The sequence below is a fragment of the Geotrypetes seraphini genome, chromosome 2, assembly GCF_902459505.1.
Source record: "Geotrypetes seraphini chromosome 2, aGeoSer1.1, whole genome shotgun sequence".
Taxonomy (NCBI): domain Eukaryota; kingdom Metazoa; phylum Chordata; class Amphibia; order Gymnophiona; family Dermophiidae; genus Geotrypetes; species Geotrypetes seraphini.
The window spans coordinates 217,322,968-217,348,407 of record NC_047085.1 but is presented as its reverse complement, the minus strand read 5'-3'; the positions used below and the strand labels follow the sequence as shown (position 1 = coordinate 217,348,407).

General features: G+C 40.3%; 1 protein-coding gene across 1 annotated transcript in view; it reads left to right on the top strand.

Moving 5' to 3' along the window:
- Positions 1–25,440, top strand: part of CDH9 (cadherin 9) — a 249,558-nt gene that overhangs the window by 120,481 nt on the left and 103,637 nt on the right. Inside the window, 3 exon segments of the mRNA XM_033933251.1 lie at positions 533–652; positions 4,970–5,137; positions 10,062–10,249. Of these exon segments, the coding sequence (XP_033789142.1) occupies positions 533–652; positions 4,970–5,137; positions 10,062–10,249 (476 nt within the window).

Here is a 25,440-nt window from a genome sequence, read left to right as displayed (position 1 = left end):
ATAATACATTTATTCATATTATACCTACATATATAAATATATACATATAGAATCACTTACACCAGTCATAAAGCTACTGTAAATGCCCTCTCCTATGTGTTAGCCACAGCACACATATATTAAGGAATGCTATAATTTACACATACATTAGCATGTTTTACCCAGGAGCCATCTAAGTTCTGACTGTGAGCACACCCGCCAGCAAACGATACACTATAAAAAGATAGCATATTATTTTGCTCTAGTCAGTATATAAAACATCAGTTCCCACTTATGTGTATAAATGACTAGAATACCACCATTTGCACAGGTTCCCCCCCCCCCCATTTAAAATTGGGTGGCTCCTTACAAAATTACTAACAAAAGGGCATAGCCTGAATGTTCTACATAAAATGGCAAGCTCAGTTCTAGCCATCTCACTAGACAGAGGAGATGGACCATAGTGACCTTTATCTGTCATTTGTTTCTATTCTTATGTTGCTATGTATGCACTATTTAGTGTTTCTAATTATTTTTATGTTTCTTTTTTCAGGTACTTCAGTTATTCAGGTTACAGCTTTAGATGCTGACGATCCTTCCTATGGGAACAGTGCACGTGTTGTGTACAGCATTCTCCAGGGACAGCCATACTTCTCAGTGGATCCTGATCTAGGTCAGTATACAGGCCTCTTTTTATTTGGCCAAAAATATTGAAAGCATTCAACATTATGCTAATCTGCTTACATTTTTATAGATATAATTACAGGTCCAATGTGTAGTAAGAATATTAATTTACATTAGTTACTTCTGACTACACTCATCTAAGTGTCCTTTTCAAGACTTTGGGCTCCTTTTTCAAAGGTGCGCTAAGTGTTTTAGCGCGCGCTAACCACGTGCTAAACGCTAATGCGTGCATGTTAGCCTATGGACGTGTTAGCGTTTAGCATGCACGTAGATTTAGCGCGTGCTAAAAATGCTTAGTGCACCTTTGTAAAAGAGGGAGTTTGTGTAGTGCTATAATACAGTTATACTCATTTTAAGCTTGAACTTTATGACTGTGGATTGTTAAATTCTATGCATGGACTAACAAGAACAATAATAATAAAAGTAAAAATAATATTCAGCCACCACAGGTGAAAGAATCTAGATATTTAGTGCTGCTGTCCAGATAGTGACAGGAACTGAATATCTGAAGAGTGTTATTACCTGGACAGCAGAGATATTCTGTATGCTATCCCCCAGATTCTACTGTCTATATGGCACCCAAAGTTGTGTGTACAAATTTGGACACATGCCCAATTTGCATGTGCATTGTGATTGAATAATGAGCTGATAGCTAGCAAGTGATCTATTGGTAGAGCTGTTGCCTTGGCACCCTGAGATTATGGGGTCGAATCCCAGTGCTGCTCTTTGTGACCCCGGTTACAAAATAAGTACCAGTGTAAACCACTTTGAATGTGTAGCCACAAAAAGGCAGTATATAAATCCCATTCCCTTTCTGCCTTCCTCCCCTATTCTGTAAAGATGTGTACACACATCTTTTAACATGCAACTGAAAATGGCCATGAGAGGGGATAGACATGCAGAAGTCAAGGAATCTGTGCCTAACTTATATATAAGGATTTATACCAGGTTTCACGAGATCTTCTCTCCCAAGGACCAGTTAGGATGGTGATCCCTCCCACTTTAGTCTTACAGCCTGGCTATTGAGATGTCAAAGCTCACAAGAAAGGGCTACTCAGATGAGGTTATAACCACCCTTTTGCAAAGAAATGTTCTATTTCTGCATCTTTCACTAGAGTATAGAGAATGTTTGACTCTTGGTACACGCAGCGTGCCATCTCGCCATTTCAGTCATCACTTCCTCAAATTCTGTTATTCCAGCAGGAAAGTTCATCTAAAAGTCAAGCATACAGTTCCCTTCGGGTACAAGTGGCAACTATAGCATGTTATAGAACCGGATGTGTATGATTTTTAAGGGGGGGTTAATAAGCTTTAGCTTCCTCTAAGGAAGTCTTCTCCTGACTTGAAACTAAATCTGGTCTTGTGAGTTTTGCAGTGGGCTCTGTTTGAACCGCTGAAGAAGGCTACACTCAAGGATCTTACAATCAAGATGGTATTTCTTGTAGTGATTTCCTCAGCTCAAAAGGTTTCATGTTATGGCACCCAAATCTGGGCACCATGTATAGAATGAATCCTAAGCATGCATTTCTTATATTTTTGTATTTATTTTTGGAGGCGGGCATGTCAGGGATGGGGAATGGGTGTGAATGCACTGTTCAGCTAGCATGTTGACATTTGTATGTGCTAACTAGTTAGTAGGCCCAAATTTCAACTGGGATTAATTTGTGTTGGTGTGTTGTAAAGTTTGTACCTGCATACGAGATGTTTCATTGCTATCAGAATTGTTTTACTAATACTTGTTATCCTCATTTGCATGTGCAATAAATATCTTCCAGAAAGTAAGAACAACAAAATAGCCCACCAGACGTTCTAGGTAGCAAGTCAAAATAACCATGTTCATCTGTTAGGACATGGATGTTCATTCCTGTGTATTTTTTAAAGACAGTCCAAGCCCTTCCTAAATCACACAAAGACTACATGTCCTTATCATATGGACATTACAGTGTTCCCCCACAAATTCGCTGTTCACGAATCGCGGACTCGCTCATTCACAGTCTGCTCTGACCGCCTCTTCCTGTAGTAAAGTCGGGCTACACCAGTCAGGAGCTGCATGTTACAGCAGCTCCTGATTGATGTAGCCCGATTTCACTACAGGAAGAGGTGGTCGGAGCAGACCGCAAGTGATTTTCCTCACCTGCCGGCGCTCCAGCTGCCCTCTCCTGCCTTACCTGCCTTTTGACAGGTAAAAAAACCACATTTGTGTTTTTTTAAAATTTGCAGAGGTTCCTGGAATGAAACCCCCACAAATTTTGGGGGAGTTCTGTATTCAGTTTTAGATTTTCATATCCCATTTTTGTAAAATTGAGATTTAGACATTATTGCAATATGAACATTTAAGAGCTGGTTTCTGGATGCCTAAAACAAAAATATCTCTTGTAAAATAAACACCATAGTGTGGAAGTCAAGTTAAAAATTCAATATACAATAGGTGCATATTTTTTATTATGAATCTAAAACTAAGGCCCTCATTTACAAAGGTGCGCTAAGCGTTTTAGCGCAGATTTAGCATGCGCTAAATCAAAGCATGTGCTAACCGTTAACGCGTCCATAGGATAACATGCATGTGTTAGCATTTAATGCATGTTTAGTGCACCTTTGTAAAGAAGGGGTAAGACTTCTAAATTTAAGCCTTTTTGCCTTTGATGACTATGGTTGTCCAATGTGATCAATAATCCAGAATCCTTCCATCTCTTCCACAAAATAACTAACTGATTATACATAGCATTCCCCATCCTTCCTAACATGTTTATTGAAAACTTCTATACCACTTCTAATGATTGGGGAGTCAATTTAGAGTGGTTTATATGCACTTCTGTAATGGTGTTACAATATTTGAGCTTCAGTAATGTGTTACAATACAGAGTTAGGGTGTTTCTGTGATGGTTTTCCATATATGAGCTTCAGTAATGGTGACACAATAAAGGGTCATCAGCATCCTCCTTTGCCGCTACCATTTTTAAACTCTGGTGCCTCCAACAGCTTCCTACAGCTACTCTCACTCTACTGAAGCTAAATTCTCATAGCGCTGATCCTCTACCCTTCCTATGCATCCAAATTTCAAATAATGAGTAGAAGCCATCGTGATTTTGCTCTTCTTCCCCAGAAATGTACCCCTCACCACAGATCCTATGAATAGCCAGTAAAGCACAGATTTATGACTTTCCTGTTAAATGTTCATCACAGTTCTCAATATTCACCTAACTTCTTCCTCTAAACATGTTTCCAACCCTTGCCACATCTACTTTTGAGGTTCCTAAATTTAAGATCCTTGTGATTTAAAGTTGTGTTGGTTAACTCTTATGAAAAAAAATCCTAGGTGCTTAAAATTATAATCTCTTGATCCTATTCAACACATACAATGTTAAGATGTAAAAAGGTTGGTCTAGAGCAGTGGTCTCAAACTCAAACCCTTTGCAGGATTTGTTGGTACTTAGAGGGCCTCAGAAAAAAATAGTTAATGTCTTATTAAAGAAATGACAGTTTTGCATGAGGTAAAACTCTTTATAGTTTATAAATCTTTCCTTTTGGCTAAGTCTTAATAATATTTTAATTTATAGCTAAAGAGACATATGATCAAGAAACAGTTTTTATTTTACTTTTATGATTGTGATAAACATACCGAGGGCCTCAAAATAGTACCTGGTGGGCCGCATGTGGCCCCCGGGCCGAGAGTTTGAGACCACTGGTCTAGAGGAAGGCTACTAAAATGGTGTGTGGTCTTCGTGATAAGACATATGGGGGCAGACTTAAAGATCTCAATCTGTAAACTTTGGAGGAAAAGAGCAGGAGAGGGGAGATATGATAGAGACGTTTAAATACCTACATAATATAAATGTTCATGAGCCAAGTCTCTTTCATTTGAAAGGAAACTCTGTAATGAGAGGGCATAGGATGAAGTTAAGGGGGTGATAGGCTCCAGAGTAATCTGAGGAAATACTTTTTTACAGAAAGGGTGGTAGATGCATTGAACCATCTCCTGGAAGAGGTGATGGAAACAGAGACTGTGTCGGAATTCAAGAGGGCCTGAGATAGGATCTCTCAGAGAGAGAAAGAGATAATGGTTACTGCAGATGGGCAGACTAGATGGGCCATTTGGCCTTTATCTGCTGTCATGTTTCTGTGTTTGTATACAGTATACTAATCATTTTCATACAAAAACAAAATATCAGAAAATCTCTAGTACAAAACTCCTATGTATCCCTTTTCCTTTCATTTTTTATTTATTTTTGAAGAGAGCTAATATTTTAAAATGTCTTGTATAAATACAATTTGTAATGGCTGATATCTGATGACATTTTCCCTACAGGCATTATCAGGACTGCTCTGCCAGATATGAGCAGGGAAAACAGGGAACATTACCAGGTGGTCATTCAGGCCAAAGATATGGGAGGCCAGATGGGAGGATTATCTGGGACCACTACAGTGAGCATCACACTGACAGATGTCAACAACAATCCTCCTCGATTTCCTCAGAGTAAGATGCATTTAATAGTTATCTTTAAATTGAATAGCTTAATTGGCACCATCTGGGACATATTTTCATTATTTATACATTCACCCACTATTCCTTCTAAGCTGAGCAGGAGTCCTCCATCTGTAGTCCTGCTAGTGAGGGAGGGCTCAATAGTGAGGAACAGGCAAGATCCACAGGACTCTAGAGAATCTGCCTGTCTCTATTGATTGAAAACACAATGTTAAACATAAGGATAGCCTTACTGGGTCAGACTAATGGTCTATCTAGCTCTGTATCCTGTTTCCACACTGGCCAATCTAGGTCACATGTACCTGGTAGAAACCCAAAAAGTAGCAACATTGCAGACCTGAGTCCGTGATGTCATAATGCTTCATTCCACCGATATCTAAGAGCTAACCTCTTCAGTGATGTCACAATGGCTTGATGTCCCATACTAGGATGACATAAGAACATAAGAATAGCCTTACTGTGTCAGACCATCTAGCCCAGTATCCTATCTTCACGGAGGCCAATCCAAGTCACAAGTACCTGTCAAAAACCCAAATAATAACAGCATTCCATGCCACCAATCTAGGGTAAGCACTGGCATCCCCCCAGCTTAGAGGGAATAGTGCAAGACTAAAGCAGTTAGGACTCTTCAGCTTGGAAAAGAGACAGCTAAGGGGAGATATGATTGAAGTCTACAAAATCCTGAGTGGTGTAGAATAAGTACAAGTGGATCAATTTTTTACTGCATCAAGATTTACAAAGACTAGGGAACACTCAATGAAGTTACAGAATAATACTTTTAAAACCAATAGGAGGAAATATTTTTTCACTCAGAGAATAGTTAAGCTTTGGAACGCGTTGTCAGAGGATGTGGTAAGAGTAGTTTATGTAGCTGGTTTAAAAAAAGGTTTGGACAAATTCCTGGAGGAAAATTCCATAGTCTGCTGTTGAGACAGACATGGGATGGTAGCATGGAATGCTGCTACTATTTGGTTTTTTGCCAGGTACTTGTGACTTGGATTGGCATCTGCAAAGACGAGAAACTGGGCTGGATGGACCGTTGGTCTGACCCAGTAAAGCTATTCTTGTGTTCTTGTGTCTGTTTATACTATAAAAATAAATTAAGTAATGGAAGAGACAGTGTTGTTTGTATTATATTGATGGAAAAGAATGCAGAAAATCAGGGCCAGATTCTATAAGAGGCACCAGTGATTTAGGTGCTTAACTTAATCTATCTATATAGATATACAACTGTCTATATCTATTCAATCTATCTATATCTATAGATCAGGGGTTCTCAACCCGTTTGTCATAACATACAGTCAGGTTTTCAAGAGCTCCACAATGAACTATCTCATGCATATTTATTGTGGCTATCCTGAAAAACTGATTGCTTTGATGTGTCCTGAGGATTGGGCTGATAACCACTGAGATATAGATGTAAGTGGTTCTCTCTCTCTCTAGATAGATGGATACAGTGGCATATTAAGGAGGGGGCGGGAGGCGGACTACCCCATGCACTGTTTGTTGGGGGCGCCGGCACCTTTCTGCTCCAGCTCCTTCCCACTCCACTCCTGCTGCATGTGTGCTTTCAATTCACCCCCATTGTATCTCTACCTCTTCGCCAGCACGAGCAGAAGCTCCAACCTGCTCCTCACTCCAACCTCGGTAACATCATTTCTGGACTGTCTTTGCCCTTTTTCAAAAATATGGGCTCAGTCCCCTCAATATTTAGTCAGCACCGGTCAGTGTTTTTATAAATGCTTACCATCGCCAGCTACATTATACCCCAATATTCAATGCCAGGCCATGTCCAGGCACCAGCACCAAACATTGGGGCATACTTCCAGGTGGCCTGGCTGCCCAAAGTTTATGCGGGCCCCGGATGAATATTGGGCTGGAGCCAAAATAAGCTTCTTTTTTTCCTCATTTTTCTTTTAAAAAAAAGTTCCACCCTTTCCACCCCTCCATGAATGCCTCCTCTCGCCTCCTCCTCCCTGCCTGCTTCAAAGACCTCTTGCCTGTCCCCCTGGGCCTACCTGCATACCTAATGGTCTCAGGCGTCTCCTCTGCCAGCTGTTGAAAGAACAGTGTGAAGAGGTAGGGAAGACAGTCATGTCAACAGTGAAAAGGTCAGCTTGGTATGGTTACAATGAGTCTTTTCTACAAAATTTTAAATTTAAGTTAAAAACGGGGAAATAGAAATGCAAACCACAAGATACTACTGAAATATAAATATTATCAGCAAGTTTCAAAGATATACGTTTTAAACATTTTTTATGAATCCAAATATAGGTTTGAGGCGAAGTACAAAAAGAATATAGTCATAACAAATAACCTCAGACAGATTTTATCAGCAGATTTCAAAGAGAAAGTTTTTAAAATTTTTCTGAATCCATAATAGCTGTTAAGAGACTGAATATACATAGAGGCCCAATTCACAAACAAGTCGCCTTATGTTAGGCACCATGTCTACCAGTGCCTAATGTAAGTAGTTCAATTGAGTTTAAGTGATATGATAATTGGACGCACCATTAAAACCCAATTAAACCCTCATTAAAAAAAAAATAGCCACCGCTATGTGGCCTCCAAGACCAGCACCTAGATCCCTGGTGGCCAACAGTACATAGTAAAACGAAAGTCCGGAAGTGGGCATGTTTATGGGTGGTGCCAGACTTTGGTATCACCATGGGCTGCTGGCTGTGATTCTGACAGGATGCTAGGCACTGGAATGTAGGCCTGTTAAACTCTTATATTTTTGTAAACCCTGATTATGGGTGCTCTGACTCCAACAAGCTGTTCAGAGCCCATGAACTGCATGTTAGTGGGACCAGGGCTAAAAAAAAGGGTGCCCAGCATGAGGCAAAAGGATTGCAAGTCCTGGAGAAATGAATCCAAGAAGTAAATTGAGTGGAAATAAAACTGTGAGTACCAGCAGGATGGAGAATGGGCGGGAAAAGACTGATGCAAATATGGCACCCATTCCTGCTGGTGGGAAGTGGAGGGAGAGGAGAAGGTGGAGTTGTCCCTTCCCCCATTCTGATGTATGTTGGCGAGATGTCATGATGTCAATGGAATGCAAGGGGAGAAAACAAAAAAAAAGAAAATGAGTAACAATGTGATACCTCATAATTAGAAAAAAAAGAAGATAAGATTCATATGTGTTGTTAAAATCAGTAAGAAATTTAATATGCTGCTAATAGGAACAATATCCTATTATAATATTAAGAAATAAGGAAAAAAAATCAGTAAGAAAATGAATGTGTTAATAGGAATAATACCCTATTATCACATTAAGAAATAGAAAAAATAGTGAAGATTTAAGTATGCTGCTATTAATGTTAAAACATGTTATCTGATTGTTAAGGTACTCATAGAAGTTTGAGAAATATATCATTGTTTGGAGAAATAATGTGTAAGAAAGAAAAGGTGTCTCAGAGGAATGAAGATATTACTTTAGAGTTATGTGGTGATAAGAATAATTTGTGATGGTTAATTAAGAAGTGAATTGGAGTAATGGAAAATTAGGATCCTTATATTCCACTTAGATAAAAAATAGTAGGAGTAGGGGTTAAAAGTTACTTGATGAGAATGTTGTAACTATTGAATAATTACCAGAAGAAGAGAGGAAACTTGTAAGAGGAAAATTATGATGATGATGATGATGATGTTACACAAGTGGAACCCACAAGTGTAAAATCTTTGGGGGAATTCTGTATAGGATGCCTGTTTCTGCAGCCACCTAAGAAGTGGCTGAGAATCACACACCGGCGTCCTATACAGAATTAAATTAAAAGTTCCAATATATCAATTGCACCTGAGTCTTAACTTGATTCTTTAATAAGCTGTTAAGTGAAGGACTGTGTGAGTGTGATTGAGTCCTGTGATTGTAGTCCTTTGGTCTACATGATTTATCTGGTTCCAGCCTGTGCCTAAACTCGTGAAGTACCAAGCTGAAAAAACTGCCTCACTACAGAAAAATATTATCTTTTTGTGAGCCCTGGTTGCGGTGCTCTGACCCCAATGAGTTGGCCAGAGCCTGCAAATTGTATGCGTGTGAGAACAGGGCTACATGTACAATCAGAAGAGAAAGGAACATTATATTAGGGGTCAGATTGACAGTAGGGAGCGTATGAGCTGAAACAGAAGTAAACAAGATATGGCCTCTTTGTTGAATTTTGTTAAATAACATTAAATTAACTGCATAAATGACATTTTAAAGACATTTTTGTGGCTACAGATGTAATTCAGACTATTTGTACATTCAAATAAATATTCATTAAATTCTACATATTTTAACTGTCATTTGGGGCTCCTTTTACTAAGCTGCGATAGTGTTTTTAGCACGCGCTAAACCTGCACTACGTGGCTAGAACTAAGCCAGCGCAATGCTGGTGTTAACATCTAGAGCACGCGCTAAAACCGCTAATGCAGCTTAGTAAAAGGAGCTCTTGATGTAAGATTTATTTTAAGCAGTTTCTAAAGATAGCTTTAGATTCATCATGATAAACTATATAATTTGGTCACTAGTAGTTTGTAAAGTTTGAAAAAATTAAAATTTGCCCTTAAATTGACATGCCGTAATGGATATGGGGGAGGGGGGGCAGTTGGAAATGCTAAAAGTTTTTACAAGCATGGTACATTGTTCATTTTCATCTTACCTTACTGATATTTCGAGTATCTTGTTCAACTTGGTGGGCTATGGATTGCCTTGTTTCCTAAGTTGTTGGTCATTGCATGTACCTTGTAAATGTGTTACTTGTATTGGTAAGCAAGAACACTGTTAGGAGAATAAAAAGTCTGTGTGGTAACATTTATTTATTTATTTTAATTTGTTTTTTATCCCGTTTTTTATCCTGTTTTTTATCCCGTTTTCAATAGTTTATTTGTTTCAGAATGTATAAGTTAAGCACTTTGATTTTTTTTTTTTTTTTAGATACATACCAATTCAGCTGTCTTGAGTCGACCCCGGTTGGGACACCTATTGGCAGAATAAAAGCCAGTGATGCTGATGTGGGTGAAAATGCCGACATTGAGTATAGCATAACCAGTGGAGATGAAACGGATATGTTTGAAATCATCACAGATGAGAAAACACAAGAAGGAGTCATAACTGTCAAAAAGGTTTCTTTTTTTAATTTTAGCTTCTTATACACATTTATAATATGTGCACACTAACAGCAGATTTTTAAGCTATACTTCTGTATTATTGAAGGTGTTGATATAGTTCAAGGTTATTTGTTATTGAAGTTATTACCGGTAATCCTGATCATGTTTGTTCAAGGCAAATATGAGTCTGTTATCTACTGTTCACATGCAAATTTGTTTTGCACATGTCCGCTGCCTGTGAAAATCATGTGCAGTTATGAATATGATATCTTTCTATTTCATAGATGAATGGAAATTTATTATAACGTATCAATGCAACATTTTCATTTTATTTTACTCTGTAATTGCCTTATAGAAGTCTTTTGCCATAAACACCTAGGGGTTCTTTTATCAAGCTGCGCTAGCGGGGTTAGCCCGTTGGACATTTCATCACACGCTAACCCCCGCGGCCGGCTAAAAAACTATTGCCTGCTCAATGCAGGCGCTAGCGACTAGCGCAGCAGGCGGTTTAACGCGCGTTAAACGCCTACCGCAGCTTGATAAAAGGACCCCCTAGATTTAATGAAAATTAACTTAGGGGTCCTCTTACTAAGGCACGCTAGCCGTTTTAATCCATGCTATATGCTAACGTGTCCATTTTAGTCTATGGACGCGTTAGCGTTTAGTATGTGCTAATATTTAGCGCACCCCTTAATGTTTCCTTTTACCTAAAATGAAAAACTGAATTCTAAAGATATTTCTAAAGTCTAGTTCATCAAATTACATAAATTATTATTCTTAAAGGTGACTTCTAAGATCTTTGTGTCTTGCAAACCCCACCACTACCACACACAAAAATCCTAAGTTTTAGAACTAGCAACTATTTTCTAATATGCACAAATCCTCTAATTCTCAAAAATTCATGCCCGGATTTGTGACTAATGTGCAAAATTGTGTGTGCAATTCAGGGAATAAAATTAGTTACAAATGTAGCTTAATAAATTAATTACCTGCTAGCAGATCCAAGGCTACAGTTAGTGTTAATTGATACTAATTGTCAGTTAGTCATATAAATGCCCTTAATCGCTATTCTGGATCTAGGAAGGATTTGGGCAAGGAAGTGTCAGGGTGTGTCAGTCAGTTCTGCATTCAGGGTAGAGAATACTAGTATTTACATGCCCAATTGCCAACATTGTCAATGTGAATATTTATACCAGCCATTTGGTATTTGCACCTAAAGTTATGTGCATAAATGTGGACTTTTACTAATATACACAACTGCCACAGCTATCATTATAGAATCTGGCCCTGATCCTATAACTGGTGCCTATTGGTAGGTGCCTCGATTAGGGTGACTACCAATGTAGGTGTCTAACTTAATTTTTCTTAAATTGGTAAATTGGCATTGATATTTGAAAGCATCATTAAAAATAAATTAAAAAAACAATTAACAAAAATTAATTTGCTGGTAGGCACCTAACTTGGTAGGAGGCTACAATTTGGATATAGGCATCGTCACTGAAGCACCTTATCATATATTTCAAGGTGGTTGTACAATAAAAATTAGGGTAATACAAATAATATACCATAAAAACAGGGGGTGGAGCTTAGCTCATTGTAAAATGGACGCGTGATTCCGTTGCTCTCCCTCTCCCTGCACTTCAAAGTATTTTTGAGGAGTTTTAAAATGACTTTCTATCTTTGAAGGAAGATGCTGGACATGGTGGTATATAAAGATGGAGGAGGGGAGATGCTGGGCTGGGTATAGGTAGCTTTTGAACACAAGGGGCAAAGAGACAGGGGTACATAGAAGGATGAGATGGATACCAGAGAGCACATGGAAATATGGGTTATAGAAAGACTGAGGAGAGATGCTGGACATGGAGAAGAACATAGAGGAGAAATGTAGGACACAATGCAAGAGAGAGAGAGAGAGATGCTGGACATGGAGAGGATATGGAGAGAGAGGAGAGATGCTGAGCACAGGAAAATAATAAAGATATATGGGAGCAAGGGGAATAGGAAGAACAGGGAACACTGGACAGTGAGAGAGAGGAAGAGAGCAAGATAGGGAAGATGTTGAATGGAGGAGACTGAGGGGGAAATATCAGATATGGGTGGACTTACTGGAAGGCTGGGGAAGGAGTGAAAGATGGGGAATGGGTGCTGGGATGAGGGAAAGATGAAAAGCTGTAGATAGATGCAGTAATAAGATGGAACTTGAGAAGTGGATAGCAAGGAGGAGTGAAATCTTAGTGGAAATATAGAATAAAAATTAAATAGAAGCAATCTGAGAGGTAGATATCAATGTCAGAAATAGACAACAGAGGAAGACAGGAGTGGAGAGAAGTATAATAATAATTGAAGATCCTAGAAAGAGAGTTAAGAGAAGATGGAGGAAAGTAGATGTAGGTTAATGAAGTGGCATCGTAAGGGTGAGCGGCACCCGGGACGGTGGTGCCCCTACCCTGCCCTCTTTTCCACCCCCTTGCCATGTGCGTACCCCCTTCCCTTTCCCCGTACTTTTAAAAACTTCTCCGGCATGAGCAGAATGCCTACATTTGCATCGGATTGCCCTTTGATGTTACTTCCTAGGTGCAGATCCCAGAAATGACATCAGAGAGAACGCCGATGCCAACATGGGCAGCAACCTCACGCCGGGGAAGTAAAAAAGGTATGGGGGAAGATAAGGGTATGCGCGCACATAAAAAGGAATGGAGTGGGGGCAGAGAGGAGGAGGGGTGCTGCACCCCCCCCCCACACACCTCCTTACTACGCCACTGGGTTAATGATCCTATCCACTACAGTTTTCTCTCTTTATTTTGGTCTCTCCTCTTCCTCTTTCCTTTGACATTCCTCTTTTAGTTTTCTTCCTTCTGTCTCTAGTCCTTAACTCTTTTTTTGGTCATTGTTGGGTTTTTGTTCCTTTGTTTCTTTTCTTTAAATTTTTTTGGGAATTTGTTAACTACTTTAAAGTCATTTCATGGTCTTCAGCAATATATCAAGAAGCTGTAAATAGATAAATGCATACATACATGAACACATTCATTTTCAATCTAGTGATCTGAAAATGTCCATTTTTGGAATTTACATCCACTATCTTTATGTCTTGCAAAGTATGAGAGAGCTGCATTTCCTATTTCTCTAGTTTTGTACTTTATGAGCCTTGGAGCAGCAATAGAACATTTAGCGCTCTGAGTCATGGTAGAAACCTCTACCGTGGCTTAGTAAAAGAGGGCCTTTTTACGTTGTGATATGATTTATGTTTGTCATACTTCTAATGTTATATTGTTATGAATTCATCAAGGTCATGCTTTTAGATTCTTTTATCACTTTTTACTATACTTTTGAGAGTATTATATTTTTTATTTGAATAATTTATGCATCGTTCATGGTTGTTTTCTGTCTCTGAATAGGAAGCCAGGGACAGGCCTCAACAATGGAATGAAAACATACAACGAATAAGTTGTGAGGACAGGATGTCAAGAGATCAGCTAAGGGCTATATGATTCAAAAAACTTTATTGATGGATATGCCTTGTGGTATATCCATCAATAAAGTTTTTTGAACCAAACAACCCTTTGCTAATCTCTTGACATCTTGTCCTCATGTTTGGTCTCTTACATCATTATAATCATTGCTGATAAGGGTCCCTATAATTGCTGCTGAAGCCAAATATATGTCATTGTAATAAATATGTATTCTAGCTTGGGACACATGACATCCAGACCTTATTTGGTCATTTTCTATGTTTTTAGGCAGTCTGTGCAGCGGAACCCCACCGACCCTCCTACCATGAGCCTGACATGCCTCCAACTCCAAAGCCTCTAAAACAGCAGTAGCGGCTGTCGCGTCACTGATAGTGACGTGGCAGAGAGAAGGCCCAGCTGAGAAGGCCACAAATCAGCCTATTCAGAGCTGCCACTACCACTGCTGTTTTGAAGGCTTTGGAGTTGGAGGTATGTCAGGCTCACATTGGGAAGGTCGGTGGGGTTCCGCTGTATAGAGGGATGGGATGGAGAGATAGAAAGACGCTGCAGAGGGAAGGCCTGTTCAGTTCGCTGCCACTCTTTTTAGAAGCCTCGGACTGCTTCACAAGGGGATGGGTGAGAGGCAAGGAAAGATACTGCAAGAGAGAAAGGCAAGAGGAAGAATTGGGGTGGAAGAGAGGAAGGGAGAGATAATTGTCAAATCGGGCAGCACTAGTGTCAGGGATGGAGTCAGAGAGTGTTAGGGTGGCTTTGGGGGTCAATCTTTAGGGCTTATTTTTGGGGTAGGGCTTATATTAGGACCATCTTTAAAAATCATGGTAGGTCTTATTTTCAGGGAAACACGGTACACATGTACTTTCACTGAAAATATTTACAGAAAGGTACTTGGACATGTGGCATAGCACCAAGAACTAGATTCAGTAAATGGCTCCCACATTTATGCATCCAAAAATATTTTTCACTCCATAAGATGCACTTTTTTTCACCCAAAAGTGGGTGGAAATGTCGGTGCATCTTATGCAATTAAGATACCTTTTTTAAACACCACACCCCCACCCGTCGTATCTTTTTAAATGCCCATGCCCAATATGGCTTTCCCTAGCGTCAGTGAGCACCTGGCTGTCTCAAGGTCCTTTGGAAGGCTCCTCTCTCTCTCTCCCTGGTATCCAGATCCAGCATCCCACCGGGGCCCTCGTGATGGGCGGGGCCTCTCCTCCAAGCCGCTTGCTGTACTCAGTGAGAGATCGTCTTCCACGCTGTGACCGCCACTGAGATAATTACAGCAGAGAGAGAGAGAGAGAGGCCTGGACCAAAGAGGAAAGACAGGAGGCAGAAGCTGGACTATGGGAGGTGCAGACAGAAGAGACAGAGGGGGAGAGACCCTGAGGAAGAACAGAGAGATGCAAGATCATAACAGAGGAGGGAGAGAGAGGGAGACCTGGAACAAAGGTGGTGGTAGGAACAAAGAAAAACTGATACTGGATCTGGGGAGGGTAAGCATAGGGAAAATAGATAGAGACCTGGACTCAAAGGGGATGGAGCTGGGTTGTGAAAGAAATGTTGGATACACAGTCACAAGGAAGTCCAACCAGAAACTAATTAAATCAACCAGGTAGGAAAAATGATTTTATTTTCAATTTAGTGATCGAAATGTGTCAGTATTGAGAATTTATATCTGCTGTGTACATATGAAAAATGAAAGGAAAAAATTGCATTACAATTAGTAGGGGAGGGGGGGGACAGGGTGCAGAGTCTGACAAGGAGTGTGGGGTTAGATACAGAGCCTGGCAGGGAGTGAGGGGGGCTGGGTGCAGAGCCTGGTATGTTAGTACACAATTTGGTTCAGAATGTTTTTTTCCTTGTTTTCTTACTCTAAATCTAGGGTGAGTCTTATGGTCAGGTGCGTCTTATGGAGCAAAAAATATGGTATATACTGAGTGCTATTCTATAAATGGCATTCTGAGTTAGGCACTGTTTATAGAAAAGCATGTAGTATGGGGATCTGCACCAGATTTTGGAGTATGAGGATTTACACCTACCAAAACCTAGGGCTCCTTTTACGAAGGTGAACTAGCGGTTTTATCGCACACACCGGATTAGCACACTAGCTGAAAATCTACTACCTGCTCTAAAGGAGGCAATAGCGGCTAGCACACGCAGCAATTTAAAGCACACTATTTCGTGCATTAAGGCCCTTCGTAAAAGGAGCCCCTAGTGTAAATCCTGACCTATTAAATCAGGCACGGGTTTCCAAAATTCTATAATACTGCACACATCTTTAGTGAACACCCCCAACCATCCCCTGGTCATGCCTTCTTTCCAGTTAAGCATTAAAAGATTTGCACATGCATCTTTTTAAAATAGCATTTAGCAAGATGCATGTGCAAATCTAAATAGTTGCCATTACCAATTGATGCCCAGATAGTGGTGCTCATTGGTTCTTTACTCAATTAAATTGTGCATACAAATTAGACATGTGCCTAAATTTTCATGCACAACTTTGGGCACCGTTAAAAGAATCTGGGGGCAAATGTCCAAGTGCCTTTTGAAACATAACCTCTGTATAACATGGGAATATGTTGCTTTCATTTTTTTTTAGGAGGGAGAACCACCAAACCAATGTTCTTAATGAGGGGACCCTCTGCTCCCTAACTGGAGCTCTAATGATCCGCCAGGATGCTTTGGTTGGAGTGGGGAAGAGATGTATCAGCTCTTCTGTAACCTTAGACAGAAGATAACATAAGAACATAAGAATTGCCGCTGCTGGGTCAGACCAGTGGTCCATCATGCCCAGCAGTCCGATCATGTGGCGGCCTTGGTCAAAGACCAGCGCCCTAACTGAGACTAGCCCAACCTGCGTACATTCTGGTTCAGCAGGAACTTGTCTAACTTTGTCTTGAATCCCTGGAGGGTGTTTTCCCCTATGACAGGCTCCGAAAGAGTCACCACAAAGTCTTGATGTCTGCATGTTTCATGCAGGAAGATTGGCCACAAGATTGGAGAGACACCAAAGCAAAAGTTGGTACAGGGTACCACTACCCCTTGAACTGGCCCTGATGGGGAGGACTTGAGCTGAGGAGTCAACTAAGGCTTATTTTTGGGGGGTGGGGAGGGTAGACAGTAAGCCGAGGAGCCTGCTCTGCCAGCCTGGAAACATTTTGGCTTTTTCGCCCAATATTCCTGGGCTGCTAGAATAATTCTGCTTGCAAGATTGCTCACAAATAGCTTTATTCTTTTATAATGGGATTCAGCAATCCCATTGTTGTTGAATCCCTTGGTAAATCAAGGTGCAGTCAAAAATCCCCTTTAACTGCATCTTGATAACTTCCTTCCTTACACATGTCAAAACTGTCTCGTTACACCTTAACATCTCTTTTAAATTGGAACTATTTGTTTTTAACTTCACATATTACAGTTTAATGCATCAAGAGTAGCATGTACAAACCCCTGGATTCTATATATCATTACCAAAATTGCACACTGAAATTTATGCATGCACTCAAGATTCAAATGCAGCTTAATTGATCAATAATCCTTTAACTAGTAATAGTTGAGCACTACCAATCAATGATTTCATTTAATTAACTTTGATTAGTAGTTGCACATGCATCTGGTTGTGTGCTATTTTATATGGATTGATGTTCAACTTTTATTTATTTAAAAAGCTAATAGCCTGCCTAAATCTAAGCAGGTTCCAAAATTACATACAAAATTAATAAAAACACAACAAAATAAAAATATTAGACTATAATAACTGCTCATCCTGCATATACTTCATCCCTTCTAGCACATATCTGAGTTTGATTCACCTAATAATAATAATAATTTTATTCTTATATACCGCCAAAGCCATAATAGTTCGAGGCGGTTTACAACAAGAAGTGCTGGACAATCAGGGAATAAAACACAATATAAAATCATCAGTATGTACAAACATTGTGAAAGTAAAAACAGTAAAACCTTAACTTACAAATCGATTAAATAATTTTGTTTTTACTAATTTTCTAAAATTGAAGTAGGATGAGGAATGCATAGTTATATTACCCATTGTGTAACCACTGTTGTAGATTAGCTAAACATTTACTAGTATTCAATGGCATAGTAATGGGGGGAGGGGTGTGGTCCGCCCTGGATGCTGTCTTGGTGGGGGTACCAGCACATATACTTCTCACCACCCTCAACTCCTTCCCACTCATCCTCATGCAGGAAAACAAATTATTTACAATGTCCAATGTGACAAGGACAAGAGGATATGGACTGAAGCTAAGGGGGGACAAGTCCAGGACAAATATCAGGAAGTTCTGCTTCACGTAACGAGTGGTGGACACCTGGAATGCTCTCCCAGAGGAGGTTATTGCGGAATCCACCATTCTAGGATTTAAAAGCAAACTAGATGCACATCTCCTTATGAGAGGCATAGAGGGATATGGGTGACTTATTTTACGCCAAGTGTACACCTGGCAGGGCCTTCGCGTGTGCGGATCACCAGACTTGATGGACCATAAGTCTAATCCTGTGACGGCAGTTCTTAAGTTCACTCCCCCCCCCCACAGCATACCTCTAACTTTTCGCTGGCACAAGCAGCAACTCTAATCGGCTGCTCACGCCAGCATAGGCTCTCCCTGATGTCCCGTACCTAGGAAGTGATGTCAGAGGGAGAGCCCTCGCTATGCCATCTTTTTGATATGGCCTTCAACTCATAACCCTACTCTCCACTGCCCATCAACCCAGCCAGCTGATTAACCGTTCCCCTTAACTGTATTCATGACATCCTATTTGTCTGTCTTGTTTGTTTAGATTGTAAGCTCTTTCGAGAAGGGACTGTCTTCTTTGTGACTCTATACGGTGCTGCGTACATCTGTTAATGCCATAGAAAAATTAATAGTAGCAGTATGAGGTATGAAAGAAAGTAGCAAGCATGTTGAAAACAGGTCTGTGCATGTTGTGGCATGTCTCAAGGTTACATAGCCACAGTTGTGACTCAGTGCCTGTCTAATATTCCAAGAGACAGGATGTCAGGAAAGTCCTTGTGCAAATCAAGTGTGAAACTGCTATATTTGGAGCACTGTTCAATGATAAAATTTCTCACAAAAGAAAGAAAAAGCCAAAGGAGATCCATGAAGACATGGCTACAGCTTATGGTGAGTCTGTCCCATCATCCTACAAAGTAAAATTGTAGAGCAAGTAGTTTAAGTGGGGTAGAGAGTCTATTGAAGATGACCGTCACACTGGGCAGTCTATGGAAGCAACTTGCACAGAAATGTGCAAGAAAGTCAAGAATTTAATTTTGTCAGATAGACAAATTAAGGTTTCCCAAATACCTGAAGAAATGGGCATCTCGGCAGGTACAGTTTGGAAAATAATTTGTGAAAATTTGGGCATATCCAAGGTTAGTGCAAGATGGGTTCTAGGAATGCTGATGCCATGTCAAAAGGCCACGAGGCTCCTGTGCTGTCAGGAGAACTTGGAGGTGCTCCATAAAGACCAAGTTAATTTTTTTTCATCATTTGGTGACTGGAGATGAGACTTGGGTCTATCACAGAGATCCTTAGTCCAAAATGGACAAGTCATTCCCCACTCCAAAATAGTTCAAGACAGAAAAATCTGCAGGCAAAATCATAGCAACTGGCTTCTGGGATGATGAAGGCATTTTGTTTATGGAGTTCATGTCATACCTGTCAACCATACACAGGGAGAGTTACGCCAACCCAATGATCGCTTTGTGGGAGTCAATCAAGGGAAAAAAATGAGGAAACTCAAAGCAGGCATGCTGGTTCTTCATGACAATATGCCAGTGCACATGTCATGACAATCACAGGCTACCATCTGAGAATGTGGGTTTCAACATCTGAACCATCCACCTACAGTCCTGATCTGGCTGCCTTGGATTATTTTGTGTTCCGAGTTTTGAAGAAATCTCTCTGTGGACAGCAGTATTCAAATGAAGAAGATGTCAAGGAAGTTGTGATGCCCTGGTTTAAAAGTTAAACAGAAGAATTATTTTCAAAGGGGATTACAGCCATTGCAGGAAAAATGGATGGAGCTACTAGGAGACTATATTGAAAGTGAGACTATATTGAAAAATTTATGGAGCTGCCAGAGGACTATATTGAAAAATAAAACAAAAATGTTTTGAAAACTATTTCTTTTCTACTGAGATAGATAAATTATTGAATGCCCCTAGTACCATTCTTGTGGAATGCTCTCTTACAAACTTTACAGGAAGTTCAGTCTCTATTACATTTTAAGCATTTGTTGAAGGCTCATTATTTTTATGTTGGCATTTGATGTCTCACTGCTTGAGGGTCAGAGGGGAATTTGTTAGGGTGGAATCTGGCACTACATTGATTTGAATTGGTCATTTAAGGCTCATACAGATTTATTGGTCAGATGTATGGTTTTGAATGGATGTATGAATGGGTCTTTCCTATTTTTAAATTGTGTTCTTTTTCAGTCTGTTTATTTTTAAGATGTACACCATTGTGATCTTCCTGTTGTAAGCCAAGTGGTATAGAAAGTATAAAAAACTATAAATTACAGTATAATAAACTATAAACTATGTGAAAATGGGGGGTGACCAGAGGTATGTTAGAGGCATTCCAAAAAGTTCCCTGTGAAATTACAGAATTTGGCCTAAGTGTGCCTAACTTTGAAATCAGCATATAAACCTGGTTTCAGCAAGCATAAGTTCAGCACCCAAAAGTTAGACACAGGATCAATGCTTAAGCACTATTCTATATGTGGAGGGGCATTTTTGATTGAATGTCTAAATCTCTGAGTTTGTACATTTTGGGAAATACTGTATGTCTAAAAATCCAGTATAGAAAATATCCATTTTTAAAACCACAAGACATCTTTATTTATTTATTAAATGATCTATTTAGATGTTTTAGCCCTTAGTGCATCTATCTTTTATTGGCTATTTTCGAATACGAAGACGTCTAAATGAAAAACTCAGAAAAACAAGCCATTGGGACATTAAAGTAACTAGCATTCTTAGCAAACTGGCAATTCACAGATGAGCAGAGCAGAGGGGGTATGCTATAGGGTACAGCAGTGAACATCGCATTAAAAAGTCCCAGGTACACATGCCACCATAACCTTCTTATATTGTACTAGTGTTTAAGCCCGTTACATTAACGGGTGCTAGAATAAATTAGTCTGATCCAGTATGACTATTCTTCTTAAGTCTTACCCCCATATTCAGTCTCCAATTTCCCCTCTTACCTTCCCTATTTCCACCTTTTTTTCACCAACTTAAAAATCTGCCCCTTTTCTCTGTCCTTCACCTCCATAGAACTCCCTCTCCATTACCCCTTTCCCCATCAACCTTCACTTAGGTTTTATTATTATTGATGACAATTTTGCATGAAGTAAAACTCTTTATAGTTTATAAATCGTTCCTTTAACTGTTAAATGAAAGATTTATAAACTTTTAGAGTTTTTACCTCATGCAAAATTGTTATTTCTTTAATAAGACATTAACTATTATTTCTGCAGCACTCCGAGTACCCTATTTTTTCTGCGGCTCTCACAGTTAAAGTTTAACATCTTTCTTTTCTCAAAATTGACACATTTCAATCATTATATTGAAAATAAAATCATTTTCCTTACCTTTGTTGTCTGGCGACTTTATTTTTCTGTGCTTTTAACTATGTTTCCAGTGCCTCCTGCATGCTTCTCCTCTGGTCCTCCTTCCCTCCCCAACCACTATCTCTCTCTCTCCCTCCCTCCATGAGTCCAACTTTTCACTCTCTGCCCTCTCCCCCTTTCCTAGAGTAACATTTCTCCTTCCCTCCTTTCTGCCCTCCTCATCCATCTCACCCTCTCCACATCCAACATTTTCTGCCTCCTGCACACTTTTTCTCTGTCATTGCCTCTTCCTTCAGTGGCATCCCTCTTTCCCACCTACCCCAACCCAACATGCTTTCTCCCCATGCACCATCTCACCCTCACCTCTAGTGTGTAGCACCTTTTCTTTCCCTCTCTTTCTGCCAGGTCCAGCAGCACCTTTTCTCCCTTCCTTTTACCTCCCATGTCTAGCAGTACCCTTTCCCTGCTCCCCCTGTTTAGTAGTACCCCTTCTCCACTGTCTAGCAGCACCTCTTCTCCCTTTTACCTCCCATGTCCAGCAGTACCTGAGCAGGATAATTGCACACAAGCGTACTCGTAGCTGCTCTTGGTTTGTAAAAATAAATAATGAAATGATACAAATGTTTATCCAAAAGCAAAATTATTTATCCATTATCAGGTATGGTTAATCATAAGGTTAATTGCATCATGAGAATTATTACAGAAGCCAAAAGCTGGCCTTGCTAGTAACAAATTCTAATGTTTTACCAGTTACACATCCATATATATCCTAAATGACGACATTCCTTCGCTACAATCTAACTGGTCCACATTATTTGCTCCATATAAGGCTTGCATTTATACCTTCATATGGGCATGTCACAAAAGCATTCCTAAAAATTACATTCTTATACCTAAAAAGTTACATTCTCATATTAAGCTTATATATTTTATAAAAAGAAGAAATACATAGACAGATATTGTAATATACTCACAAAAACTAATGCACACCGCTTTTAAATCCCTTCCTATTATGACCAACCTCTGTGTTGAGAAATTCATGTCCCTTTGTCTAACTTAACTAGAGAGAGAAAGAACATAACATAAGAAGCGCCATCTCCGGATCAGACCTTCGGTCCATCAAGTCCGGCGATCCGCACACGCGGAGGCCCTGCTAGGTATTCACCTGGCTTATTTTATAGCCAACCATATCTTTATATGCCTATCTCAAGGAGATATGCATCTAGTTTGCTTTTGAAACCTAGGACTGTCGATTCCGCAATAATCTCCCCTGGGAGAGTATTCCAGATGTCAACCACTCTCTGTGTGAAGCAGAACTTCCTGACATTAGTCCTGAACTTGCCCCCCCTTAGCTTCATTTCATGTCCTCTTGTCCGTGTCAAATTGGACATTGTAAATAATCTTCTCTGCTCTATTTTGTCAATTCCTTTCAGTATTTTGAAGGTCTCGATCATATCCCCACGCAGTCTCCTTTTCTCAAGGGAGAACAATCCCAGTGTTTTAAGTCGATCCTCATATTCCAGTTTCTCCATACCCTTCACTAGTTTAGTTGCTCGTCTCTGCACCCTCTCCAGCAGTTTTATATCCTTCTTTAGGTAGGGAGACCAATGTTGGACGCAGTATTCCAAGTGGGGTCTGACCATTGCCCTATAAAGCGGCATTATAACTTTCTCCGATCTACTCGAGATTCCTTTCTTTATCATGCCCAACATTCTATTTGCCTTATTTGCCGCTGCCACGCATTGTGCCGACGGCTTCAGGGTCCTATCTATCAGTACACCCAGATCTCTTTCTTGTTCACTTTTCCCCAGAGTTGCACCTGACATTCTGTACTCGTATTCCTTATTTTTACTGCCTAAATGCATTACCTTGCATTTCTCCACGTTGAACTTCATCTGCCATTTCTCCGCCCATTTTTGTAACCGACACAAATCGCTCTGGAGTTCCTCACTGTCCTCCTGCGATCTGATTGCCCGGCAGAGTTTTGTGTCGTCTGCAAACTTGATGATCTCACTGGATGTTCCGTTTTCCAGGTCATTGATATAAATATTAAAAAGGATCGGCCCAAGTACCGAGCCCTGGGGCACACCACTAGTCACTCTCTCCCAGTCGGAGAACTTCCCATTTATGCCCACTCTCTGCTTTCGGTTTTCCAGCCATTTGCCTATCCATCTTTGTATATCTCCCTCTATGCCATGGCTTTGTAGCTTCCTGAGAAGTCTTTCGTGTGGAACTTTGTCAAATGCTTTCTGGAAGTCCAAGTATATTATGTCCACCGGCTTTCCACTATCAATTTGCTCGTTCACGGTCTCAAAGAATTGGAGTAAATTCGTCAGACACGATTTCCCTTTCCTGAATCCATGTTGACTGGGTTTCATCAAGAGAGAAGGATGAATTAACCCCCTCCCATCAGAATTTCACAGAGTAGAAAAAGTTGTTTAAGGTCAGAGGTTAAATTCAAGATGTAACCCTCTCAGAATTTCTTTAGATTTCAAATATATGAAATCAAAGTAAAATATATTCTAATCTACACTTGTTACGTATAGCTACATAAGTAAATTCCTATTGTGTAGTTTTACTGACTTACTAAAACTTAATTCTGGATTTATACATACAATGATACACATGTGGATTCGATTTGTCTTTCTCACTGCAAAATCAGGGCCCCTTGGAATGTAAGGCAACCAGGTCAGAGGCCAACTCCTGTCTGCCTATAACTTCCCTGAGGACCAGCCTAGTCCAGGCTGGACACTCTTCAGAACAAAGAAACCTTATAAAACTTAAGCGTTGCCATCTGGGTTAAATTTGCTATGGTGCTTATCAATCACACGAATGTCCTAGCCTGCCTTCCTGTTCCTTCAAGCACATAGCACATGTGTGAACTCAATCTGTTATTCCCATCTTTTTCTTTGCCTCTCTGATTATGATTTTCTAGCTTATCCAATATTTTCTAGTTTCATATATTTATGTATAGCCACTAATACTACATTCTCACCTGCTCTTGGATTAGGCCCTATCTTTCAACAGGTTTTTCTAACTAGTGAATCCTGGTGCAATGTGAGAAAGTGTAATAGCTGAATTTTTTATTTCATGTTTGCTTATTTCACCACATCTACCTGTCCAGGTAAACCAAACTGGCCCTCCCCAGACCTACTTAAGGCACAGGACAATCTCATACCCCTTCTCCCTTCCTTTTACCTCCCCCCTGTCCAGCAGTACCCCTTTTCCCTTCCCTGTTCCCCCTGTCCAACATCCGCTAGCTTTAGTTTAGCTTTATCCGTGCTTTCATCAGGCAGCCTCGGGGCTTTTGCTAGGCCTCGCATCATCGAAGTGGGCTGGCCTAGCAAAGGCCCCGGAGCTGCTTGATGAAACCGCGGCTAAAGCTAAACTAAAGCTAGCGGCAGCTGTGTGACTAAGTTAAAATCACACTGAGCTGCCGCTGCTGGTCCGGGGGTGAGAAGAAGAGGAGTCCCAGCAGCGTATAGCCGGCAGAAGGCAGGAAATCAGCTGATGCCAGTACAGGTGATTGGCGGCAGAAGGCGAGACTATTCTACTGCGCATGCAGAGGCATGGAAGCACACAGGTGCGCAGGCACGGAGTTTCAACTGCACATGCGCGGCTAAGGGTTTTATTATTATTGATGGTGAGCTTTCCAAAATCCACTCAAAACTTACTTTACCCACTTGTATACCAAAACATTAGCTCTTATGCCTTTTTATGTAGGTACAATAGATTTTTGGTGGGTTTTGACGGGCTCACCATACAATATAAGCAAGTTATGGTGAGATCTGTACCTAGGACTTTTTAAAGTGACTTTCACTGCAGTACCCCCTTGAGTGCCCCTTTGCTCTGCTCTGCTCAGATGAATCCCTTCTGAAGCTGTCATCCAGGTTGGAATGTACTGTTTCTTTAGCATCCTTGGGTGGTGGGAGGGGGTTGGTGACCACTGGGGGAGTATGGGGGTCATCTGGTCAGTTTGGGCACCTTTATGACCCTTTTTCATTTATAAAACAAGTCTAGCCCCAAACATCTAAATGGTACTCTAGATATTTTGTTAAATGTTTGATTATCCCTGCAAAATGTCCAAGTCCTAAAACCAGCCTAATACTGCCCATAACATGCCTCCTGGAAACAAACAGGAGA